Source organism: Prionailurus viverrinus, chromosome D2, assembly GCF_022837055.1.
Source record: "Prionailurus viverrinus isolate Anna chromosome D2, UM_Priviv_1.0, whole genome shotgun sequence".
NCBI lineage: Eukaryota > Metazoa > Chordata > Mammalia > Carnivora > Felidae > Prionailurus > Prionailurus viverrinus.
This window is the reverse complement of record NC_062571.1, coordinates 8516878-8542979: the sequence shown is the minus strand read 5'-3', so window position 1 is coordinate 8542979 and position 26102 is coordinate 8516878. Positions and strand designations below refer to the sequence as shown.

Sequence of the window (26102 nt, the reverse complement as noted above, 5' to 3'; positions counted from 1 at the left end):
GGGAGAGAGAGTGTGGAGCCTGAAGCAGGGCTCGAACTCACGTACTGTGAGATCATAACCTGAGCCAATGTCAGATGCTTAACCCACTGAGTCACCCAGGCACCCCCACGTTTCACTCTCATAACGGACGAGCAGAAGGCCAAAGGAGCTCTTACTTGTTCGTTGTGATCTATGTGTCTGTCACTATGCCAGACACTTAATTGCCTCATTTATTTCTATTAACAGTTATTGATGGAGCAGAGGCCCAGACTGGGTTAATGTTTATTGAACTCTCGCTGTGCTGGGAAGCACTTTGTGAAGAACTTTCCACGCAGTATCTCCCAGTCATTGCTCTTTATAAAGTGCCTGTTACATTTCCCTGCTGCAGGTGATGATTCAGGTTGAAGGGATGTTGGAGGGATGTTGAAATATTTTTGCACCCAGTGGCACATTCGAGGTTGGAGAGGACAGACTCGAGCCCAAGTGCGTCTGTCTCTGACACTCGTGGTCAGTCTGACATCAGCTCCGTGAGGGTGAACCATCTTCCTCCTGGTTCTGTTCTCTGCTGTGTCACCAGTGCCGAGAATGCCAGCACACAGTCGGTGTTCAATAAATGCTTGTTTAATGAGTGACTAAATGGTCTTAACATGATGCAAGCAGCCAGAGGTTATGTTTCTTTGTCTCCCGAGTCTTTGTTTTTCCACAGCATCACCGTCCCAGGTATAGGTGAGTAGAAAATTTATTTGCATGTGTATACATAAAAGTAGAAATATATATGTAAATAAAGGAATATGTGTCTGTATATTTATAAATTTGCGTACATGTAATCTTTTCCTGTCTTTTGGTTTATTTTGTTAGGATACATTGTAAGAAATTCGATTATGGGAGCAAATACAGTATAGAAACATTTCATACAGTCTTAAGAATACGGTAAAAAGTTTTTTATGGTCAAATCTACACGTCTTGTTATTAGATACACAAGGTAGCCTATTTTTGCTGCTACTTTGCCAGCACTGTTTAAAAAGATACTTTTCACTGATGTTCCGTTGGAGTGCATTGCTGCCTCGCTGTTCTTGCATCTGCCTTATGGCTGGGTGCTGCTGAGTCCTAAACATGTATGTTTTTCAGGTCCTAAGCCAGTTGTGTTCCTGCAGCATGGCCTGCTGGCCGATTCCAGTAACTGGGTCACAAACCTTCCCAACAACAGCCTGGGCTTCTTCCTGGCGGACTCGGGTTTTGACGTGTGGATGGGGAACAGCAGGGGAAACACCTGGTCTCGGAGACACAAGACTTTATCCCCTTCTCAGGACGAATTCTGGGCTTTCAGGTAGATTGGAATTGATGGTGACGGGGGCCTACTTCCTTAGTACCCTTACCACAGACACTCGGGGAGGCTGGTGGATGGGTAGCTCGAGGTTATCAGAGAGGGGAGACGGATGCCTGGGGAAAGGTTTTAAACCTTACGAGGAATTTGGTAAATCACAGTGAAGTACATTATAAGTAACGATTACATTTAAGAATTAGATTCAACTATGGACTTTTAGTTATTTGGGCGTTCCGGGTCCTGTGGGAGGTGGTGGGCAAATTGCGTCCTGGAAACGTCTTCTTTCCCCCATAAACATGCACACCGAATGTCTGCTTTTCCATTTCCAGAAAGTGTCCTTTTTCTGTCAATCCTGGCTGTACCTATTAATCCCCGCGTGACACTGGGCATGCTGCGTGAGCCTTCTGTGTCTCAGTTTCCTTGTTGTAAAATGGGGTAATAACCGCCTATCTCCCGAGGCCATTGGGGGATCAAAGGAGAGGATGCGAGGAGAGAGCCTGGCACGCTGCTGGCAGTGGTGACAGTCCGCTTACCCATCTCCTGATGACGAATGGCACACACACTTGTAACGTGTCCAGGGCTGTGTCCTGCTACCTGGCATGAGGGAAAGTCAGAGCTCTGGACTCCTTCAGGCTTGTGTCCCGTTTGTGACACCACAGCTTACCTACACGCGTGAAATGCAAGAATGACAAATTTTACCAAAGGAATATACTTGTTGGGCCGCCACTGGTAATAGTGAAAAGCCAGAAACTACCAAATGCCCATCAGCCGCGAATGGACAGATGAAGTGCCGTGTATCTATACAGTGAACATCCCACGGCTCTGTGACAGCATTACTATTTGATCTCATTTATAGAAAGGTTCAAAAATGGGTATAACATAACTTATGGCATAAAAAATGAGGACAGGACCTTTGGGAGGGAGGCAGAATTAGAAAGGGGCCCGCGCAATCCTGTTGATGTTTTCTGTGCTCAGTTCTGTGCTGCTCTACGCAGCTGCCCTCAGCTTATGGTTATTCATCCCCCCTCACCCTTCTTGTTAGCGTGCAGTTATGTTTGCGTGCAGCGTCTTAATGAAAGGGTTCCTTTTCTGGATTACAGTTATGATGAGATGGCAAATTATGACCTATCAGCTTCCATTAACTTCATTCTGAATAAAACTGGCCAACAACAAGTGTTTTACGTGGGTCATTCTCAAGGCACCACAATAGGTACGTATGTCATAAAGCCTGGTGGTGGATACAGTGTCTTCTTACAGAGTTTGTGCCTGTTCTTAAAAGGGAAATAGTAACAAATCATGTTAGTGCAAACAGAGGTGTTTGTTTTTTGCTTTAATGCCAAGCAGAAGTGATGAATAGGGGAAGGGCAGGAAATTTGGGGTAATATTTCACGTTCTCTGAAAATTCAGACTTTCATGTAAATGGATACACATGGTGTATGGTTCCCTTGACCCAGAAGGAATTAAAGTAAGCCTCAGCCTGGTGCATATTTTCCTGGTTACAGCAGTATGGGGATGTGAGAAGGTAGAAAACAAGAGATATTATAAGGGCAGAGACTTTTAAACAGAAAACAAGAAAATACACTTTTTTTAAGTTTTTTAAGTTTTTTTTCTTTTTTAAAAATATTTATTTTTGAGAGAGAGTGGGAGGGAGGGAGGGAGGGAGGGAGGGAGAGAGAGAGAGAGAGAGGGAGGGAGGGAATCTCAAGCAGGGACGCTCGATGCAGGGCTCAAACTCACGACTGTGAGATCATGACCTGAGCTGAAATCAAGAGCCAGATGCTTAATCAACTGAGCCATCCAGGCACCCCAAAAATACAGTGAGTCTTAAAAGTTAAGTGGAATAAAACTAACTACAAAGATGGCATGTTATGCTTCATTTCTGAATAGTTTCCAAAAGCTCTATGCATTTTTTATTTATGCCAATTATAAAAAGAACGTGTGTTCATTGTATACAAAAGTAGAAAATTTGGCAGAGTTGAAGGATAATAAAAATTGCCTGTAATTGTAGCGAACAAGAGTTCCTCTGATGAGGAACTAGGGACCTGTCCCATAATTTATGCAGTTCCTCCTTTTTGTGTGTGCTCTCATCAGTAGCTGTGTGTTTAAGTCACATGGTCTCCTTAGAATACATTCCTAAGGAGGAGAATCACTCCTGAGCGATTCTTAAGTGTCTGGATGTACTATAGTTAAACGTCTGCGCTCTGCCTACTGCCAAACACTCTTAGCCAGTTTGAGAGACGACACACAGAGAGTAACATGTGACACAGATGCGTGTGCCATTCTCACGCGTCAAGAGAAGTGTTTTCCTTCGTTTTTGGTCCTTCTCCCATGACTTGCTTGCTTGTGTCCTTTGCCCCAGTGCCTTCTAATGTGACACTTGGGGGCCAAGTTCAAAGCAAGAAGTGACCTGAGAGAAAGCTAAAAGGTATTTTAAAGCTAGAACATTCTGCATGTGCAGGTTCCTCTGGAGCCCTTGGCGACTGATCTGAATGCCCCTGTAAACTGCTCCCAGGGGCCGGTGGATGGGCGCTGGGGCTGGTTGCTAATGTGGGGCTGTGAGGGAGAGTCCTTCCTTTGCTCAGCTTCCAGGATAAGAGGAACAGGGGCATCTTCTGATTTCTGTAGGTTAAAAACTGAATCAAGCACTTGACAAGTACTTGACTGACTAGTTTAATCAGACTCCGTTTGGAGTCTCCTCTTGGAGAAGCTCAGAGGCCCCCCCATGTGGTTGCCTCCTGGTGGTGGCGTTGCCTGCATGGCTCTCAGATCGCCACTAGAGGGTGTGATGTGCGACCACCTTTGGTTTTTCAGAGAAAGTCCTAGAAGATGGAAACTCCTGTTAATCTTCTTTGTGTTTCTCCAGGTTTTATAGCATTTTCACGGATTCCCGAGCTGGCCAGAAAGATTAAAATGTTTCTTGCCCTGGCTCCTGTGGCTTCAATCAAGTTCTCTACTAGCCCTCTAAATAAATTAGGAGACTTTCCAGATTTTCTCTTCAAGGTACTTGAACTCTCCCCAACCCCGCTCGAGCCCCACCAACAACATTTCAGACCTGAAGAACTGGCCTTTAGAGGAGCATCCGTGCCTTCCTCCTCTGTGTTTCACTGTCAGTGGAACAGTGGCTCTTCTCCCCGCAGTGTTTCCTTCCCCCTTCACCCCTCCTTCCAGATCCTGGGGAGTCAGGGAAGGTGAATCACTGATTCTACCCGAGAACACCAACTTCTGATGGTCGGCATGTCAGTGCAGCTATCCCCACACCACACAGAGGGAGCACAGGCGGTCCAGAGTTGCCCTGTACCCCACGCGGTAGCCTGTGCTTGGGCGTAGGCAGGAGACGGGACGTGGGAAGTGCGTCGCTCCCACTCGCCTGACCGTGGCCACACCGAGGGCCACCGAAAGACACCGTTCCTATTCCTATGACGTTTCATAATGTGGCCAGTAATATGGTTACAAGCCAGTAACCTCCCTGAGGCTCAACCCTAGAACTGTGTGACCCCCGCGGCCCTGGCTCTGTTCACAGAGGAAGCAGTTTTCATGAGGAGGAGTTGAGAGCCAGCTGAGGCCGGATGGCCTGTTATGTGCGCTCTGTATGTGTTCCATGTGTGATATGTGTATACGCACACACGTTTCCACACAGGACGTATACTTAAAATGAGGTGTAACATATCAGCCACCTCAGAGACGTGCACAGGAGGTACAGACGGTGTATCTCAGAATCCCAACCCACACCTCAGACGGATTCTCGGTACCAGTGACCAGACGTGCAGACAAGACGTGGCCCCCTCTAAGCAATTTTAGCTCTAATGCCTTGGGTCATAGAAGCCTCCGTTCTCACTATAAACAGTTCAGAGATTCCAAATAAAGTATCCTTCAGTTACCAAGGCCTCTCTTACTCCTTCCTCAGAATTAAAACAGTGCTCAGTGTGAGGTTTTCCTATACACCTTGTGTGTGAATTTAAATACGTACAAACGTCCTGAGAGAAATTTAGTGTTTCGCGTTAACATAGACGGTAGCCCGCTATGTATCTTGTTCTCCAGATGACACGTTTCACTCTTGGTGAGCTGTCACGTTAATACATACAACTCCCTCTTGTTCTAAACTGCTGTGTAGTAAGTATTCTGTTATCAGGAGCTACTGCCTGGTAGACGTTTAAGGTTGTTGCTAATTTGCCATTGCTGCCTCCCTGTGTCCTTAAAAAACATTTTTTTTTTTATGTTTATTTATTTTTGAGACAGAGACAGAGCATGAGCGGGGGAGGGGCAGAGAGAGAGGGAGACCCAGAATCCGAAGCAGGCTCCGGGCTCCAGGCTCCAAGCTGCGAGCACAGAGCCCAATGAAGGGCTCGAACCCACAAACCACGAGTCTGTTTGGACCTGAGCCAAAGTCAGATGCTTAACCGACTGAGTCACCCAGGCACCCCTCCTTGTGTCCTTTCTCATAAAGAACTGAAATGGCCATCATAGGGATGTTTTGGATTTAATTTAACCCTTGGAGATTGTGATCTGGTAGCTTTGTAAGGATACCAACTCCCACTCCCCACCTTGGAGATGGCGTCCTTTAAATCTGGAGTGGGGCCAGGAGCTGCGTTTCACAGAGCACCCTGTGGGATTCTAAAGTAACTAAACAGACCGGTAGTTGAGAACCACTGTCCCAGACAGCGGTGTTTCCTAATATCCTGGGAGAATAACAAAGTGAAAAAATAAATGTCCATAAAGCCTTTGGATTAGCTGCCCTGGGAAATCAGTGCTGCTGCCACGAAGTTTAGTACCCTCTCAGCCTGCAAAGATATAAATTCTAAAGTCATCAAGATTGATCTGGGCAGGCCTGTGAATGTGTAAGGTGAGTTTTTCTTTCTCCCTACGCGCTCTCCTGCTTTTACATGCTCTCGGTGAGCACGCAGCTCTGAGGGACAAGGTCAACTTCACGTTCTTTGTCGGCCAGAAGGAAAGCTTGGCTTCTCATGATACAAGTCAGTGATACATTGTCCTCTTGTTTTTAGTAGAGAACCTCAGAAGTATATGCATTTATCTATCTATCACATGTGACCATTATGTAGACTCAAAGCCAGGAGCCTCTTCCTGCCCTGCGACCTTGTCTGCACGTGATACTTCTTGATTCTCCCCAGCTAATCTTAATGTACTTCGTCTGCAGAAGAGGAGCATTTGAGGAGACCCGGTATCTGTCCGTAGATACTGGTTGGCTGTCTTGTGGGAGGCAGATTTGACAGAGGTCACAGGCTGTGTGTATGTGGACAGCATTTGCCTGAAGAAGTGCCGAGTATGGCCCATACGGTTTTATGACTTCAAATTAGTTGCAGCCTTTAAGCAGCATATGTAATGTTGGAATCTTGATCAGTGGTTGTTTGGAGGGGGTGGGGAGGGGGTGGGAAGGGAGTGAGAAGGGCGCCGTGCACCACAAAGCAGTCGCACCCGTAGGCTGAGCGTAAGCTTTCCAGTTCATCACGGTTCTTAACGCTCCCTAAACATCCCTGTGGGCAGGGTGGCATTTAACACTTGCCACTTTAGGGCGTGCCTGGGGGCTCAGTCGGTTGAATGTTTGACTCTTGGTTTCGGCTCAGGTCATGATCTCACGGTTGGTGAGTTCGAGCCCTGAGTTGGGCTCTGCGCTGACAGTGTGGAGCCTGCCTGGGATCCTCCCCCCCCCCCCCCCCCCCCCGCTCTTTCTCTGCCCCTCCCTCCCTTTATTTTATTTTATTTTATTTTATTTTATTTTATTTTATTTATTTTTATTTTTTATTATTTTATTTTATTTTATTTATTTTATTTTTTTAAATTAAATTAAATTTAATTTATTTTTATTTATTTTATTTTATTTTATTTCCCTCCCTCCCTTTAAAAAACCCCGAAAGCGTTTGCCACTTTACACATTTGCATTTTCGTGCTGCCTATGTTAGTTTGCTCCTATATTAGTTTGCTCCTCCCGTGAAGAGGAGGCTGCCCCCTGCCCTGCCCTGGCTTCTGGGGGCTTGCCTGCCATTCCTGGGTTGAGAGGACCATCCCTCCTGTTTCGGCCTTCACCTCCACATGTGTGCATTCTCCCTGTGTGTGTCTGTCTCTGCTCACATTTCCCCCTTTCTAGAAGGACCCCGGTCCTGCAGAGCGCCCACCCTGCCCACCACATCCTCACTTGATTGCCTCTGAGAAGACCCTGGCCCCAAATAAGGTCACCTGCTGAGATAACTGGGAATTAAGACCCACCCCCGAGGTGTTGGTAGGCATTTGAATTTTTTCACTCCTGCTTGTCCCTCCAGAGGGTAGGCATCAGCAAAAGTATAAATTATCAGCGGACAAGTTTGGGTTCAATATAAGGAAGGTTGTTTTTCTATTTCCCATTGCACAGGTGTGTGAATATCTTTGAGGGTGTAGTGACAGCCCTGGAAATGTGTGCGCACGGCTTCAGTGGCCATTGGTCAGGGCTTGTGTAGATCAGGAGTCGGCAAGTTTTCTCTAAAGGTCCGTGTGGTAAATCTCATTGTCTTTGCGGATCATATGGTCTCTGTTGCAACTGCTGAACCCTGCCGTTGTAGTGTGAAAACAGCCTGAGAGACAGCATAGAAAAATGAGCATGCCCGTGTTCCAATAAAACTTTATTTATAAGCATAGGTAGTGCTGGTGGAAGGAATGAGGAGTTACCATTTAAGGGGGAGAGTTTTAGCTTGAGATGTTGTAACAGCTCTGCAGATGGATAATGGTGCAGGTTGCACAATAATGTGAGTGTACTAATGCCACTGAGCTGAATACTTAAAAATGGTTAAAATGGTAAGTTTTGTGTTATGTGTGATCTATCACAGTAAAAAAGTATTAGAAGAAAAAGACAATGGGCTGGAACTGGCTCACTGACAATAAAATTGGATTGGATGTATGTGCCCTACGTAGATGCATTGTTGACCAGTCTTGGTTTAGACTCTTTCTTGGAAGTCACTACCAATCTTCCAGCCAATGAAACTCTTTGGGGATGGTCCTGGGGCGAGTGATCATTAATTGCCCCTTCTTGCTGTGAAAAGTCTGCTGTGAACTTACTTGGGTTTCTGCCCTTTTCTTCACTGGAGACTTAACAAAATTTTTTTTATTTAAATTCAATTTAGTTAATGTACAGTGTAGTATTGGTTTCGGGAGTAGAACCCAGTGATTCATCTCTTACACAGGATGCCCAATGCTCATCCCAACAAGTGCCGTCTTCAATGACCATCACCCATTTAGCCCATCACCCAGCCAACACCCCTCCAGCAGCTCTCAGTTTGTTCTGTGTTTAAGAGTCTCTTATGGTTTGCCTCCCTCTCTGTTTTTATCTTATTCTTCCTTCCCTTCCCCTATGTTCATCTGTTGTGTTTCTTAAATTCCACATATGAGTGAAGTCACATGATATCTTTCTCTGTCTGACAATTTTGCTTAGCATCATACATTTTAGTTCCATCAATGTTGCAAATGGCAAGATTTCATTCTTTTTGATTGCTGAGTAGTATTCCATTGCAATATATACCACATCTTTATCCATTCATCAGTTGGTGGACATCTGGGCTCTTTCCATACTTTGGCTATTGTTGATAGTGCTGCTATAAACATGGGGGTGCATGTGTCCCTTCGAATCAGCACTCTTGTATCCTTTGGATAAATTCCTAGTAGTGCTATTGCTGGGTCATAGAGTAGTTCTATTTTTAATTTTTTGAGGACCCTCCATACTGTTTTCCAGAGTGGCTGCACCAGCTTGTATTCCCACCAACAATGCAAAAGAGATCCTCTCTCTCCACATCCTCGCCGACATCTGTTGTTGCCTCAGTTGTTAATGTTTGACATTCTGACGGGTGTCTGGTGGTTTCTCATTATGGTTTTGATTTGCATTTCCCTGATGATGAGTGATGTTGAGCATTTTTCATGTGTCGGTTGGCCATCTGGATGTCTTCTTTGGAGAAGTGTCTATTTATGTCTTTTGCCCATTTGTTTACTGGGTTTTTTGTTTTTCGGGTGTTGAGTTTGATAAGTTCTTAAATTTTTTTTTTCTTTCAACGTTTATTTATTTTTGGGACAGAGAGAGACAGAGCATGAACGGGCGAGGGGCAGAGAGAGAGGGAGACACAGAATCGGAAACAGGCTCCAGGCTCGGAGCCATCAGCCCAGAGCCTGACGCGGGGCTCGAACTCACGGACTGCGAGATCGTGACCTGGCTGAAGTCGGACGCTTAACCGACTGCACCACCCAGGCGCCCCAAAGTTTGATAAGTTCTTTATAGATTTTGGATAGTAACCCTTTATCCAATATGTCTTTTGCAAATATCTTCTCTTATTGCCTCAATTGCCCTTCCCTGGAGACTAAGTACACATCTGTAACATCCGCTTTTGCCTTAGTAAACACATCGTATAAATATCCTCGCGTGAACGTCCACTGGTTCCCATTTCTTTTGAGTCGTATGTGGAGACACTGGGCATGTGTCTCTTCTTCTGACGCGGGTCATGGAGTCTCATATTCCAGAATAAATGCCGAGATATTCTTGGTTTTCTTCTTCTTCTTTTTTTTTTTTGTAGCACTTATTTGGAGTCAAACAATTTCTTCCCCAAAATGCGGTTTTGAAGTGGCTGAGCACATATGTTTGCAGTCGTGTCATTCTGAAGGAACTCTGTGGAAATGCTCTTTTTGTTCTATGTGGATTTAATGAGAGAAACTTAAATATGGTATGTATGTTCATAATAAAACTTGCTTTAACTTTTAGCGAGTTTATTTTATCTGTGAATATGCTTATTTGTGCTGAAGGATGTGAGAAAAGCAGGAACGACCTCATCCGAGTGCTAACGGGTCTGACATTGAAGAGGTTCAATGTGGGCAAGTGCCTGGAATGTTCTCTGCTGCTTTCCTCAGGCTAGCAGCTTCCCACAGGGTGCCCGTGAGGAACTACTGAGTGAGGACATCTGTCATAATTTATGTCCCAATATTTATATTTATTCTAGTGATCTATTTCTTTTAAAAAACTACTGCGTGTGTATTTAAATTTGGAACAGCAATTTCCGTGTGTGTGTACGTACACATTTATTTATTTTTATTTCGTAAAATGTAAACCCTTGGCCAGCAAAATGCTGGTGTTTCTATGTATATTTGTAGTTTGTAATGTTGCATCATGTGAAAACGGATTTTGAGATTCTCGAATGAAGGCTCTAGTTTCTCGTTCCTGATGATAGAAAAAGGTCTGATTATTATGTGAAATTTTGGAAATTCAGAAAAGCTTGTAGCAGAAAATAAAAATGGCTAGTAACCTCAACCCATGCAGCCCTATGGCTGCCATGTTGCTCTGTTTCCTCCATATGTATTCTGTGTGTGTGTGGCTGTGCAGTTTTTCTAGAACATATCTGTAGTTAGAGAATTTTTTTTCTTGTTCTTAGTCTCCTATATATGAGTTTATGGCTTTGAAGTGCAGAACTGATTTATTATCAATGCTTCCTTGACGCTGTATCCATCATTTATGTCAATTTATCTCTTTCGCAGTCTAGAGTGTCGGTGTATATAACACACTCTCCTGCTGGAACTTCTGTGCAAAACATATTACACTGGAGCCAGGTAGGCATTCTGGAGGGGCTGCTGGGGTTTGTATAAAATCAACGTCAGAGGGACCTGTGCCTTCCATGAAGGACTTGTCTGCGAGCCCTTCCCTTCTTGTCGCAGACCAGGCCGGTCGCTGACACATCAGAGCTGGTTTCCTTCCCCTGAGTCCTGGGTTCCTGTCATTGTGTCATTGTGCCCTGTGTGCGTTCACCAAACAGGCTATTGGGCTTGCCTTTTTTCTCTCCCGTCCTGCCCCACCGCATCAGTTTCTCACCAAGTCCTAGATTTATTTTATTTCTGTGATGCTTCATCAAGCCAGATTTTTGAGCAGCTTTGAGATGGAAGCTAATGTCAGCGTTAACCCGTGAACACAGTAGGACTGAAGACACCAGTGCATAAACCAGAGCAAACCAGTCAGGGGTGTAAATGGGAGCCAGTCACTTTTAAAATGCAGCTCTCAGGGGCGCCTGGGTGGCGCAGTCGGTTAAGCGTCCGACTTCAGCCAGGTCACGATCTCGCGGTCCGTGAGTTCGAGCCCCGCGTCAGGCTCTGGGCTGATGGCTCAGAGCCTGGAGCCTGTTTCCGATTCTGTGTCTCTCTCTCTCTCTGCCCCTCCCCCGTTCATGCTCTGTCTCTCTCTGTCCCAAAAATAAATAAACGTTGAAAAAAAAAATTAAAAAAAAAAACATTCCACCTTTTAATAAAATATTGTTTTAAAAAATGAGGGGAGTTGGATTCATAGTAGAGCTGTTGGATTGGCTACAATCTGGCTTCTAAAATATATTTTTTAATGTTTTATGTAGTTATTTTTGAGAGAGAGAGAGAGAGGGAGAGAGAGGGAGGGAGAGAGAGGGGCAGAGCACAAGCAGGGGAGGGACAGAGAGAGAGGGAGACACAGAACCTGAAGCAGGCTCCAGGCTCCAAGCTGTCTGCCCAGGGCCTGACACGGGGCTCAAACTCACACTACGAGATCATGACCTGAGCTGAAGTTGGACGCTTAACCGACTGAGCCACCCAGGCGCTCCTCCATTACCTAAAATTTTAAATTACTATTTTTTGCCTTTTCTTTTCCATAGTAAAACATCCTGGGACAGATGTTCTTGAGTTAGAAGTGTATCCTTATACCCGAGGCACATTACTTTCTTAGGATACAGTCGTGGGAGTAGACTTCATGGTCAGAGAGATGGGCATAACTTGAAGACTTGCAATACATATTGTACTTTAGCGAGATTGAAACTGTACGTTTTCATTACCATTCAATACCTAAGAATAACCTTCTGTCACTTAAAAAACCATCCATCCTAATACTTTAACCTTCTCCTCTGCCTTGTTATCCATATACCATTATCACGGGAGTGTAACCACAGTGCATGTTCCATTTCATTTTCTGTCTGCTTCCCACTTAATAGTATTTATGAACAGTTTTCTCTTTCTGTTGTATTATGTTTATTTGTGACGGGGCCACGCTCGTGTTGTACATATGGATGTAGCATAATGTATTTAACCAGATCCCTATCCCTGGACTTCAGCTGATTTCCGGGTTGTTAGTGCGGTGTCCTTCACATCGTCCTCCTGCTGAAATGCCCTTTCCAGTGCGTGGCGTGAAGTCCTATGCCTCTTGAGCACAAAAGTCAACTTTGGAGTTCAGTCTGAGTTCCAGGCAGATTTTTCCTTTGTACCCCACACCGTCTCCCGGTGCTTTATACAAATGTTAAAAGACACATGTGAGGGAGTGAGAAACTGATGTCTGTCTACAGTGGTGGATTTTCATTGATAATTTGAGCTGAGGACAGGTGCCCTGATGCGTGCGGTGAGTCCAAATTTTATTCCGCTTGTTAAATTTGCTTCAGGTACCGGTGTTTGTCCTTTGCAAGGGCAAAGGCAGACGCTGAACATTTCTCCTGTAGAAACAGCATTTTATGCCATTGCTAAGAACTGAAGCTTCGCACAAATTGAAAGCAGTCGAGATGAAGCAAGTCTAGGTTTTTGCTCTTTACTGGGCACCACCGACTGGCCTGAGCTGAACAGTTTCCGATTCATTCAGCTGGTCAATTTTGGATTTGATTCTTGGCAGTTTTTAATCTGGGGATATAGAGGAGGTACGGATTGGTGTCATTTCAAAATTTTCGAAAAAGTGACTTTTTAAATGTTTTAATGTCACTATTCTAAATATGCATCCATTAGTTTCACATACAGTATTATTCCATGGTTGTAGGTAGAATTGTGTTGGCTTGTGGTACGATTTGGTGATTATACTGGCTATACTCAAGAATAAGTGTTAAATAAAATCATTAAAGTATTGAGAAAACAATAAAAATAAGGGGCGCCCGGGTGGCTCAGTCGGTTAAGCATCCTATTCTTGATTTCAGCTCAGGTCATGATCCCAGGGTCGTGAGATTGAGCCCCGCATCAGGCTCCGCACTGAGCATGGACCCTGCCTTGGATTCTGTCTCCCTCCCCCTGTCCTTCCCCCCCCTGCTCACGTGCTCTCTCTCTAAAATAAAAAATAAAATAAAATATTGAATCATTGAGTGGAGTGGATAGCTAGAAAACATGGGGATTATAAATAAATATATTAACTCATAGATTAATATAAGGATAAGGGGCGCCTGGGTGGCGCAGTCGGTTAAGCGTCCGACTTCAGCCAGGTCACGATCTCGCGGTCCGGGAGTTCGAGCCCCGCGTCAGGCTCTGGGCTGATGGCTCAGAGCCTGGAGCCTGTTTCCGATTCTGTGTCTCCCTCTCTCTCTGCCCTTCCCCCGTTCATGCTCTGTCTCTCTCTGTCCCAAAAATAAATAAACTTTGAAAAAAAAAATTAAAAAAAAAAATATAAGGATAATACAGGGGCACCTGGGTGGCTCAGTTGATTGGGCAGCTGACTTCAGCTCAGGTCACGATCTCACGGCTCTTGAGTTTGAGCCCCGTGTGGGGCTCTATTCTCATAGCTCAGAGCCTTGAGCCTGCTTCAGATTCTGTGTCTCCCTCTCTCCTTGACCCTCCTCTGCTCATGCTCTGTGTCTCTGTCTCTCTCTAAAATAAACACTAAATTTTTTTAAATACAAGTATAATGTAGTGTTTATATTATCCCACAGAGGTATGTTCATACATAATCAATATTTTTACATACTAATCTGAATATATTATTCCACATACATATGAATCCACCTATTAGCATTAATCCATATATTGTATGTAATACGCATTTCTTTCCCAAATAAGAGTGTTAACCCTTTGAAAAAGTTTAGGCTTCAAATCTCAGTAAAATGCCATCATGAAGCTTATCTAACAAGTACAGTTGTCAGCCCAGTGTCCTTCACGGCATGTGTGCAAAGCTGCTTTATTGGGTCGGATGGTAACTCTATTCCGATCAGAATAACGTAACTTTATCATTTAGATTATCGGAGTACAGATGACACACAGTGTTGCACTGGTTTCAGGTGCACGACACAGTGATTTGACAAGTCACGTTGTGCTATGCTTTTTGGCCACGTGGCCGCCATCAGTCACCACACAACTCCGTTACACTACGAATGCCATTTTGTTTTTTCAAAAATTTTTTTGTGTTTATTTTTGAGAGAGACAGAGTGCAAATGGGGGAGGGGCAGAGAGAGAGGGAGACACAGAATCCAAAGCAGGCTCCAGGCTCCGAGCCGTCAGCCCAGAGCCCGACGTGGGGCTCAAACTCATGAACTGCGAGATCATGACCTGAGTTGAAGTTGGACGCTCAACTGACTGAAGCCACCCAGGTGCCCCTGATGCCATTTTGTTTGAAATCACAGTTTGGAAATCAAGAGTCAAACTACACACGATGTAAAATGGACTTCTAAGGATGTAGTTAACTCCTGCAGCCTGGGAGCCTTTCTTGAACTTCTGTGTCACTCAACTTTTTTCCCCCTTTTATCTTCTTTTTTAGGTTGTTAAATACCATAAGTTTCAAGCCTTTGACTGGGGAAGCCACGCCAAGAATTATTTCCATTACAATCAGGTAAAGGCTTCAAAAGTCTTTAGAATTAATGAACTGGGCTCTGAAAGCTCACCGGGGAAGCCACCTGAGTCACAGGGCTCTGGTGGGCTCCGTGCTCCCTGGCTCTGTCCCCATCACCGTCACACATCAGTCACAGTGACCAGAAACACAGACTTCAGAGTCAGACTAGCCTCGGCCTGTCACCTGGTCGCTGGCGGGCCTCAGCCACATTACATGGCCAAGATACACAAAGAAACAGACTGTGGTTTGAGTGCTACATGCTCTGCAGCCTGAGGCACTTTGCCCATGCTTGTCTTGCTTCGTTGTTTCCTACAACATCCGTGTGACGGGTGTGCCGGTTGTTATTATGGAAGGTGAGGAAACGGGCCTACGGAGGCCCCGTGGCACGTGTTCCATGCGTGGGGGTACGACCCCAAAGCCAGTGCCCCACCACGTGACTCCCGCGCTGTTCACATCCACTCCCCGGGAGCTCAGCGCCTTCGCGAGGGAACTTGACACTTGCTAGGGTACCCGGCGCGCTGTAACAGCCCGACCGCCGGCAGGTACCATAGTTAGGATTCTGTCACTGTGGCTCAGGTTTCTTCTCATTGTGGTCACGGTAACTTGAAGAGCAAACGGAGACCGCTTTTCACCACGTGATCCTCGCTGGTAAATCTCACCGGGATTTAAGGAGGATCACGTCGACTGTGTTTGTTTTGTAAATTGAAACGACGCCTCCGGTTGCTTTTATCCTAGACTTACCCTCCCCTTTACAACGTGAGAGACATGCTTGTGCCCACCGCCGTCTGGAGCGGGGGTCAGGACTCGCTGGCGGACGTCAACGACGTCAGCATATTGTTGCCCCAGATCACCAACTTGGTGCACAACAAGCTCATCCCCGAATGGGAGCATCTGGACTTCATCTGGGGCTTGGACGCCCCCTGGCGGCTGTATGACGACATGGTGAAGCTGATGTCGAAACACCTGTGAGCCGCGCCGGCCAAGTTCACCGTCACGCCGGGGATCGGGCAGGTTAAAACGCGTTCGCTTAATTTCTCTAAAATAGTTGTCTTTCCCAGGCTTTTTATATTTTTGTGTGCAATCAGATTATGCCATTGAAGGTGTTCGGGTCCAATCATGGTGTATTATTTTCCCGTTTTTTGTTTTTTTGTTTTTTTGCTTTTTTTGTCCAATCATGGTGTATTTGAGGCTAGTGCCTCTAACCTACCTTAGCCTTCTTAAGTTTTTTTCAATATCCCACTGATTCATGAAAGATCCTAACCGTTGTGTAGAGCCTTACAATTTGAAAATACAAATACTGCCTTTTTTGCCTTCACACAGGACACACCGAGGGTGTGTCGGAGTTTCGAAGCCGGGTGGTTTGTTGGCAGATAACCTGACGCTGATTTGAAAAAGCTCAGTGTGTGAAGGATCCGGTTCTCGTCTCTTTGCCTTAAAGGGCTCTTCAGTCCGGTGGCTTTGTGGTCATTAGGGAGCCGAATGCCATATTCTTATGTCCTCATGCGGCAGGTGCAAAGTCAAATCCCGTGATGACCCTGTGGTGCCAGGTGTGAAGATTCTGTGGTGAATGTTATCGACTCTAAAAATGTTTAAATTGCTCAGACCAAGCAGCATTGTTTGCCGGGGTCTGCAGACAATAGATGGCACTCATTAAAAAAAGACTGACTCCTGTATTTTAAATAGCTTGAAGACTCATACCTGTAACCCTCTGTCTTCCCGAGTTCGTAATTGTGTGGCAGGCGATCCCTCCACTCGTTTGAGAGCAAGAGTGCTGTGTAGAGGCAATACCGCTCTCTTCCGTGAAATTGCTGTATTCTCTTGGCCAGCTGTCGCATCAGCGCCGATGACCAGACGCAGGAGCCCAGAGGCTGCCCCGGGGGGAGCATCCTAACTCATTTTCCCACAAGAGAAACATGAGCGTGAATGTTTTGAGATCAGAGCTCAGGGAGTCTCTGTTTTCCAGTTTTCTGTGCGTCCATAGTTTTAATTCTGACTTGCGTGCCTGCTTCAGGACACCCGTATTCACCCGCTTTCCGCATTGCGCCGTTCCCTTTTGCAACACTGACGGATGGATGGAATGACAGTTGACGTGTTCCTCTGACACAGCTTCTTCAGCTGCAGTAATAAAGGATATTTGGTGTTCACTGATAGATGCAGACAGCATCCTACTACTTTGTAACACTTAAAAAGCCTTGAACTTTTCAATAAAACTGAGGAGCCTCGTAGGCCTGAGGGATTGTGCGTGTATATATGTGTGTTTTCTCCTTTACTTGTACTTCCCTTTCTCTTCCGGAGGGACTGACGCTTTTCTTCCTCATCTTCTCCCCTCCTCCTTACTCTGAGTAAGCTTCACTGACCCTGCCTTTCAACCTTTGATCCCTCACCGTGGTGAGGAGGGAGCCGTCTCAAACCTAAGGGAAGGTGGGGCCTACTTTGGAAACGCTGGCTGTCAACCTGATCTCACAGGGTTCACTGAGTGAAACTGAGTGGAAACTAAGGAGAGACCTGGGCGCCGGCTGCGGTGGGACCAGGGGTTCAAGGACTGTCCATCCAGCGCCCTCCTCGAGCAAATGAAGCAGCTGAAGCCGGCAGAGACGAGTCATGCTATAGGGTCCCTAAAACATAGATTTGTCGGGGGCGGGGGGGTCCTAAGGCGAGTTCTCCCACTACTCTGTGAGCTTGAGGGCAGATCTGTCTTACTTGTTTCTATGTATCCAGAATCGAACACAAACCCTGGAATATGGTGAGTCAATAAATCCACGTGGATTTATTGTGTGAAAAACGATACTTTGCCAATCAGTCAAATGAATTTAGATGCACAAGTAACGTCTGAGAGGGTCAAAGGACTGGAGTGGAATCTGTGTTTTCCCATGGCACCCACAGAAAAGAGTCAGATTTGGGGCGCCAGTCGTCCAGCTTCGGCTCAGGCTGTGATCTCGTGGTTCGTGCGTTCAAGCCCCGTGCCTGCTTGGGATTCTCTCTTTCTGCCCCTCCCCCATGCTAGCTCACTCTCTCTCTCTCTCTCTCTCTCTCTCTCTCTCACTTTAAAACAGAAAAGAGATTGTACTGGGTGCAAAGGCTATACATGCACAGGAGGATACCACTCTGCTGGCTGGCTGGCTTTATGTCCTCCCCCCCCACCCCCCAACCCCCTTCTCTGTCCTTGGACCAAGGCAAACTGGTTTGGCCAACCAAGAGTCTTGGGTAGGGCTGGAAAGAAAGGGACAGTGAATAAGTGTTTTGTTTGTTGTTTTCCAGTGGGAGAGAGCTTACTGGAGCAGGAATGGCTTCAGTGCCATAGGTGACCTGGCTCTGCCCTGGGGGTTCCAGTAGAGTCCCTTGAGATAAGTAAGGCTTTCACACACCAGGTGATACAGATGAGCAGGGGGGGTTGGGGTGACGAGGTGTGGGAAGGGGGGTTGGTGCATTCCACAGAGTCCACCTCTTACTGGCATGTGTTTCTCTTCCCCTCTTTCCAGACTTTTCTCTGTGGGACTTTTCTTGGGTGTGTGGGACAGTCCAGAGGTGGAGATGTTGCCCAGCTGTTCCTGACACAGTCCTGTCACCTTGCACATTTGCCTTTGTTACTGGCCTCTTGTTCCTGACACTGGTGCCTAGGCCCTTTGTGTCCTTATAGCCCTGGCTGGATTAATGTTTCATCATTGTTTTATTCTACTGTTGCACGAAACAGTCTTGCTTTATCTTTGGCTGAGTGCATGCAATGCAAGGTACGAGCTTGTGTCTCAAGACGTCCTGTAACAAGTTGGTAGGAGTTCTGACTCTCCTTTTCAAGCCGGTTTGACAAATATATTCTTTTGAGAAGGACACAAGGATGTCCACAGATCTCTAGGGCAAGAAGACTAGTTAATATTCTGCCAGCTTGGAACTCGACGATGCCGTGGTCACCCCGGGGAAAGCCACCACCAAATGAAGCTACAATGGAGAACAAAGTCATTTTTTTCATTCGCCACAAGAGGGCACTCTTGGCTTTGCTTCCAAACCTTTTCGTTCCATAAGCAGGCGTTCTCTCCTGTCTCTTCCCCTGGCAAAGGCAGAGAATTTTGTTGATTCATGGGCCAGTTGGTAATTTGAGGACTGGTGAAATCAACCATATCTCGGGTCATTTCCATCCAGGATTATGATCAATTCTTGCCTAATTCATAATAACTGAAAAATGTTGTCAAAGAATAGCTGTGCCCCAATGCGACCCGAAGATAAAATTTTGCCCAATGGGTAAAAGAGTGGTCAGGACTTCAGACGTGGAAGAGGAGGTGGGGAAGGCTTTAACCTAGACCTCACGTTTATGAAGGACCACAATTTAGACTATTGACATTATCTCCAAATAATGACGGTTATTTTGTGTTTGTATTACAGATGTTCATGTGTTAAATGTGAACATTTAAAATATACTGTATTTGTAACCTTTTTCATTTTGTGTTTTAGAGAGGGAGATATTTTCAAAATGTGACCTCCCTGAAAGGCAACATTAGGTGACAATAATTATTATAATTATTCTGATTTATTGATTTATAATTTTGAGAGTGACAAAGACAGCATGAGTGGGGCAGGGGTAGAGAGAGAGGGAGAAAGAGAATCCCAAGCAGGCCCCACACTGTCAGCGCAGAGCCCGATGTGGGGCTCAGACTCATGAAACCACGAGATCATGACCTGAAATGAAACCAAGAGTTGGACGCTTAACCGATTGAGCCACCCAGGGGCCCCAATAATTATTCTGATTTTGAAAAAGCATGTCACTAATTCATTCAAGGATATTTATTGAGTATCATATCGTGCTAGGTACAGATTTCGAGTTCAATTCCAAACTAAGCAACTAACACTCTTTCTGCCAATTTGTTTTAGTAGCACTGAAAAATACTTTGGATTTGACATCATGCCTTCCAATTTTTAAAACCTTCTCACAGGGCTTAATTCTTTTTTTTTTTAATGTTTATTTATTTATTTATTTATTTGTTAAAATTTTTTTAACATTTATTTATTTTTGAGACAGAGAGAGACAGAGCATGAACGGGGGAGGGTCAGAGAGAGGGAAACACAGAATCTGAAACAGCCCCGAAGTGGGGCTCGAACTCACGGACCGCGAGATCATGACCTGAGCCGAAGTCGGCCGCTTAACCGACTGAGCCACCCAGGTGCCCCTCACAGGGCTTAATTCTTATGACTTTTCATGGAGATGATTTTATATGCTTAACATTTTATTTTTTAATATTTATTCATTTATGAGAGAGCGTGAGCAGAGGAGGGGCAGGCAGAGGGAGAAATAGAATTTGAAACAGGCTCCACACTCTGAGCTGTCAGCATAGAGCCTGACGTGGGGCTCGAACTCATGAGCTGTGAGATCATGACCTGAACTGAAGTCGGACGCTTAACTGACTGAGCCACCCAGGCGCCCCTATGCTTTATGTATTTAAAGGGGTTGATGAGCATTCTGAAAATCTCAGTAGAAGCACACACTTATGTGGATGGATAAAAACAAAACATAAAGTGTTTAAAACTAAATATGCAGCAGCCTCGGTGTGAAATAGGGTGTCAGGGAGTCTCTTGGGGGATCTAACATCTCCCATATTCTTCAGCAGCATTGTCTACTGTTTGGGGGTGGGTAAGTAATGTTCTCTGCAGTTTTTGTAAACTTCGCTATAAATGCGGCCCCAACACCAAAGTCCTTCTGTAGGACGACCTTGAAACTGACTCACGGTTCTGCTCTCACTTTGGCTAGGACTTTCTTTTTTTTAATTTTTTTATTAAAATTTTTTTTTTCTAATGTTCATTCATTTTTGAAAGACAGAGAGAGACAGCATGAGTCGGGGAGGGGCAGAGAGAGAGGGAGACACAGAATCCGAAGCAGGCTCCAGGCTCTGAGCTGTCATCACAGAGCCCGACACGGGGCTCGAACCCACAAACCGTGAGATCACGACATGAAATGAAATCGGACGCTTAACCAACTGAGCCACCCAGGTGCCCCTGGCTGTGACTTTCTATTCAACTCTAACTAGTCCTGACTTTTCCGAGAAGAAGCCTTCATTTAAGAATTTTTTTAAATGTTTACTCATTTTTTGAGAGAGAAACAGCATCATTGGGGAAGGGCAGAGAGAGAGGGAGACACAGAATCCAAAGCAGGCTCTAGGCTCCGAGCCATCAGCACAGAGCCCGATGTGGGGGCTCGAACCATGAACCATGAGATCATGACCTGAGCTGAAGTCAGATGCTTAACCGAATGAGCCACCCAGGTGCCCCAAGCCTTCATTTTTACAACGAGTAAATTACATTTTAATCTTTGGGATTACTCTACTCTCTATGAGTCTTACATGTTACGGCTGTTGTAATACAGTTCTTATCTCTGATATTCAGCGATATTTGGTTTGGTTAGCTAGAGCAAAGAACACCTTACCTAATTTGGGAAAGAAAAAAATCATAAAGGTCACATAGAAAAAGATGATGTCATTGGTAATAAATTTTGCCAACTACGTGTTCTATTTGTGGGGAGTGGGGGCAGTATCCAAAGTCTTTTTGTGCTGAATAACTTCGAGACTGTGCTTAAATATGCACAGACTTGATTGTTGCAGTCTGGTGAAAGTGATCTGATCTCTGGGGTAGCTGGAGAAGAAAGGAATCCTATCGTCTAACGCTGTCAGAAAGGTGTTGCCAACATAAACATGATATACAGGAACTCAAAATCAACTGGAGAAGCGCAAGAAATAGTATGGCCAAAGTCCTAATACCGCCAGAAATCAGTTAAACCTCTCTCAGTACATAGGTTACCCTAAACCACACCAACCAGCGCTCTAGAAAAAAAAAATTCTATTTTTAAGCCTTGATTTAGAGCTTTAAAAATGAGCACTGAATCCACAAATACATCTTGAACACTAACTATGTGTAAGGTACAATGCTTGGCATTGTGGGAAAAAATCCTAAAAGATAGAATCTGTGCCCTAAAAAGATCTATTCACCTAGGAAGCCATTCAGTGTATTTTGTGCAAATGAAGTGTTCAAAGGCACACAATTGCCAGTGTGAGAAACGATGCTGCTTTAGTCCAAACTAATTAGTGTTTGATTCTATTCGGGTCCAGCAAGTGATGCTGGTTTTGGTCGCCCATAATGTGCTAACTTTTTTCCAGCACCCTCCATATGACATTGAGTGAACAGTGATGAGATTTTAACTGACTCCTTTTCCTGAGATGGTTGCATTTGTATATGGGACAAAAACTTCTGTCCTGGGCAGCTGATGGGCCGGAAAGGCAGACAAGACAGTGGCTATTTTTCAAAGTGCTGTGAGCAAGAAGGGGAGAGTCTGGGCCAAGCAGGGGGAAGCCGCGGCCTCTGGGTCTTGTTGCACAGGGCTTTACGCAACCAGCCCTTGGAGACTATTCTAACAGGCTTAGTAATAGAGGACAGAAAAACCAAAGAAGGCAAAGAATGGGCTGGTTGGTCCTGGGGGCTCAAAGGAGGCAGTCCTGACGGCAATCTAATAGCTAAATCCAAATTAAAATAGCTAAGTCCAAATCTGTCAATGCCACCCACTTCAAAAAAATCCACGAGAGCACCCAAAGCATCCAAGCATGATAGCCAAAATCACAGAGGACAGCATGTTCTGGATGGAAATTTGAAGGTTGACTTAATTTCTTTCGAAGGCAAATCTGAGTGATACTTTACCTTTGAACACAATTCGTTCATAAGTCTGAGAGAGTGAGCCCTGATGGTACCTTTGGAGCACTGAGGGGTCCAAGAGGGAAGGAGATCAAGCCCTTCCTCTCCCCAACCCCCCCACCCCCCCAGGTGCTGCTTGAGCCATACAAAGTTCAAGGGCAGGCCACGTCTACCAGGAATGGGAAAGAAGGAAGTCCCTGGGTTGCCCTCAAGGTGAATTAGAAATAGCATTGGAGGAGGGGAAGTTTGAAGAGAAGCCTGGATAGAACCCACAGGTTGTTAATGTGCAAGGAACTCCCCAGCAGGGGGCCGGGGGCCTGCATTGTACCCGTCTCTGATACCATCTAGCTCTCCGAGCAATTAGAAAAGCCGCCTCTTTCGTTGTGCACTGGCGATCATGAAGCTCAGAGCTGTTTCTGAACCTTCGTCTCATCAACACACAAGCAGAATATCATAATATTCTTGTGGCACATAGAAGTTTTAAAGAAAAAAGGCTGCAGGGCGCCTGGGTGGCTCAGTGGGTTGAGTGGCACACTCCTGATTGCGGCTCAGGTCATGATCTCATGGTTCCTGAGTTCGAGTCCCATGTCCGGCTCTGCTCGCTGTGTGGAGCCTGCTTCGGATCTCTTCTCTCCTTCTTTCTGGCCCTTCCCCACTAGCGCTGTCTCTCAAAAATGAGTAAACGTTAAAAGAAAATCAAAGCTGCATTTTCTCACCTTTCTGGCCCTTCCCCACTAGCGCTCTCTCTCAAAAATAAGCCAACGTTAAAAAAAATAAAAGCTGCACGCAGTATGGCTGGATGTCGCAGAGAATGGGCCATCTAGGGAATATGTGTTCCGTCTGTGACAGTGCAGGGACATACACCACTTTGGAGGTCGTGGATTATGAATTAGCTCATTACAGGGTGTGTGCATAACATCCAATACGTGATTAGATATTAACATATATATTATGAATTGGCTTACTCTGTATCATATGTATATATGCACACATCCTACATATTGCTGTATTTCTAGGTCGGTATATTTATCTGTGTTTCTGTTGTGCTGATTCTCTCCTCCCAATATATGGCTTTCTGTCTCTCATTTCTCTTTATGTGGTTTTTTGTGAACTTAATTGTAAACTTCCTCAGTTCCTCTTTAGGTGAAGTGTGGAGTACAAATTTAAAATATCAAGTGTCTTACTTTGTTCGCGGTGTGGCGGGCACTCTTGCTTTTGCTTCTGTAAGGCTGGGATGGTTGTAGCATGATTCTTCCTGGCGGCATGGGGAGCCCAGCCCTTCTAAGGACTGGATGAAGTCACTTCAAGTGAAACACTTAGCTAATGCCTGGCAGACATTAGATTATGGTTGTTTTCCCATTTTAATGCTTCAAATAACCTCATGAGATGGCTACTATTATTTTCCTTTGGCGGGGCGGGGGTGGGGAGTGGGGTAGATAGGGATGGGTGGGGGGTGTGGATTAGAAAATGCAAAGCTTTAATGTTTATAGCAGCACTCTCAACAATAGCCAAATTATGGAAAGAGCCTAAATGTCCATCAACTGATGAATGGATAAAGAAATTGTGGTTTATATACACAATGGAGTACTATGTGGCAATGAGAAAGAATGAAATATGGCCCTTTGTAGCAACATGGATGGAACTGGAGAGTGTGATGCTAAGTGAAATAAGCCATTCAGAGAAAGACAGATACCATATGTTTTCACTCTTATGTGGATCCTGAGAAACTTAACAGAAACCCATGGGGGAGGGGAAGGAAAAAAAAAAAAGAGGTTAGAGTGGGAGAGAGCCAAAGCATAAGAGACTCTTAAAAACTGAGAACAGGGGCGCCTGGGTGGCGCAGTCGGTTAAGCGTCCGACTTCAGCCAGGTCACGATCTCGCGGTCCGTGAGTTCGAGCCCCGCGTCAGGCTCTGGGCTGATGGCTCAGAGCCTGGAGCCTGTTTCCCATTCTGTGTCTCCCTCTCTCTCTGCCCCTCCCCCGTTCATGCTCTGTCTCTCTCTGTCCCAAAAATAAATAAATAAAAACGTTGAAAAAAAAAATTAAAAACTGAGAACAAACTGAGGGTTGATGGGGGTGGGAGGGAGGGGAGGGTGGGTGATGGGTATTGAGGATGGCACCTTTTGGGATGAGTACTGGGTGTTGTATGGAAACCAATCTGACAACAAATTTCATATATTGGAAAAAAGAAAAAGAAAATGCAAAGCTTTGGGGGCTCTGGGGTGGCTCAGTGGGTTAAGTGTCTGACTCTTGATTCTGCTACGGTCAGGATCTCCCACTTTGTGAGTTTGAGTCCCGCATGGGGCTCTACACTGGTGGTGTGGATTTTTCCTGTTTTCCCGTGGATTCACACTGTTTGGGATTTTTTCTTTCTCTCCCTCTAAATAAGTAAATGAAAGAGAGAAAGAAAGGAAGAAAGAAAGGAAGGAAGAAAGAAAGGAAGGAAGGGAGAGAGAGAGAGAGAAAGAGAGAGAAAGAAAGAGAAAGAAAGAGAAAGGAAAAAAGAGAGAGAGAGAGAAGAAAGAAAAAGAAAGAAATAAAAAGAGAGAGAAAGAAAGGGAGAGAAAGAGAAAGAAAAGAGGAAGGAAGAAAGGAAGGAAGGAAGGAAAGGAAAGGGAAGAGAGAGAGAGAGAGAAAGAGAGAGAAAGAAAAAGAAAGAAAGAAAAGAAAGAGGAAAGAGAGGAAGAGAGAGAGAAAGAGGAAGGAAGGAGGGAGGGAGGGCAGGTAAGGGAAGGAGGGAGGGAGGAAGGAAGGAAGAAAAGAAAGAAAAGAAAGAAAAGAAAGAAGAAAGGAAGGAAGGAAAGAAAGAAAGAAAAGAAAAGAAAAGAAAAGAAAAGAAAAAAAAGAAAATAAATAAATAAATGTAAAATCTGGGGAGGGAAGCGCCGGTCCCAACCTCATGGACCCTAGAAGAGGCAAAGCTAGCATTAGTTAGGAGTGGTCCCGCCTTCAAAGTGTTGGTTCCGAACTTATGTCCTCTAGGGGTCTCTTGTGTCGCGCGCCGGCCACCCCGGGCAAGGCGGAGGTGGTCTCCTACGCAGGTCCCGGGGTGGCCCCAGAGCTCTCCGGGTGCCGACCCCCTCCCTCCCGCTCCGTCCCCGGCCTGCCCACCCGGTGGCCCGCCGACAGCCGCGGGGGTGGGGCCGGCCTCTGGGCGCCCGGGCCGGTCCGCGGAGCGCGGGTTGAGGTCGAGCGGCGGGTTGGAGGCGCGGAGGCCGCGGAGAGGACAGGGCAGGTGCGGCCTCATCCGCTGCCCCCACAGCCTCCCGCGGAGTCAGGTGCGCGCAAGAGTCAGCAACGCGGGTGGTTCGCTGCTTTCCTACCTCCATCCCGCGGCGAGACCTAGCGGCTTTTTAGCCAGATCTGGGCACGCGTCCCCTGCGCTGTCGCCGCGCCTCCCCGCCCGGGTCGCGGGGTCTGAGCCCCGCGCGCGCCGCGGAGAAACGACCCGCCGCCGGGAGTCCGCGCGCAGTGGGGTCGGGAGCTTGCGGCCAGCGTGGGGGAGAGCCCCTCTCTCGGAGACTCTGGGACCGGGGAGGTTCTGGTCCCGCCCGCAGGGCGCCCTGACTTCTTGCGCTGGTGGCCGCTGCGCGCGCCCGGGGA

General features: G+C 45.9%; 1 protein-coding gene across 2 annotated transcripts in view; it reads left to right on the top strand.

The window, feature by feature from the left end:
* The window catches only part of LIPA (lipase A, lysosomal acid type), a 45209-nt gene extending 28147 nt beyond the window's left edge, over positions 1–17062 (top strand). For both annotated transcript variants that reach the window (XM_047825795.1, XM_047825794.1), the window contains exons 4-10: positions 1108–1306; positions 2404–2513; positions 4167–4303; positions 9844–9990; positions 10796–10867; positions 14766–14837; positions 15573–17062. In XM_047825795.1, coding sequence (XP_047681751.1) covers positions 1108–1306; positions 2404–2513; positions 4167–4303; positions 9844–9990; positions 10796–10867; positions 14766–14837; positions 15573–15806 — 971 coding nt within the window. In that variant the 3' untranslated portion in view covers positions 15807–17062. The remainder of the gene's footprint in view (positions 1–1107; positions 1307–2403; positions 2514–4166; positions 4304–9843; positions 9991–10795; positions 10868–14765; positions 14838–15572) is intronic.
* The last annotated feature ends 9040 nt before the right edge of the window (positions 17063–26102 follow it).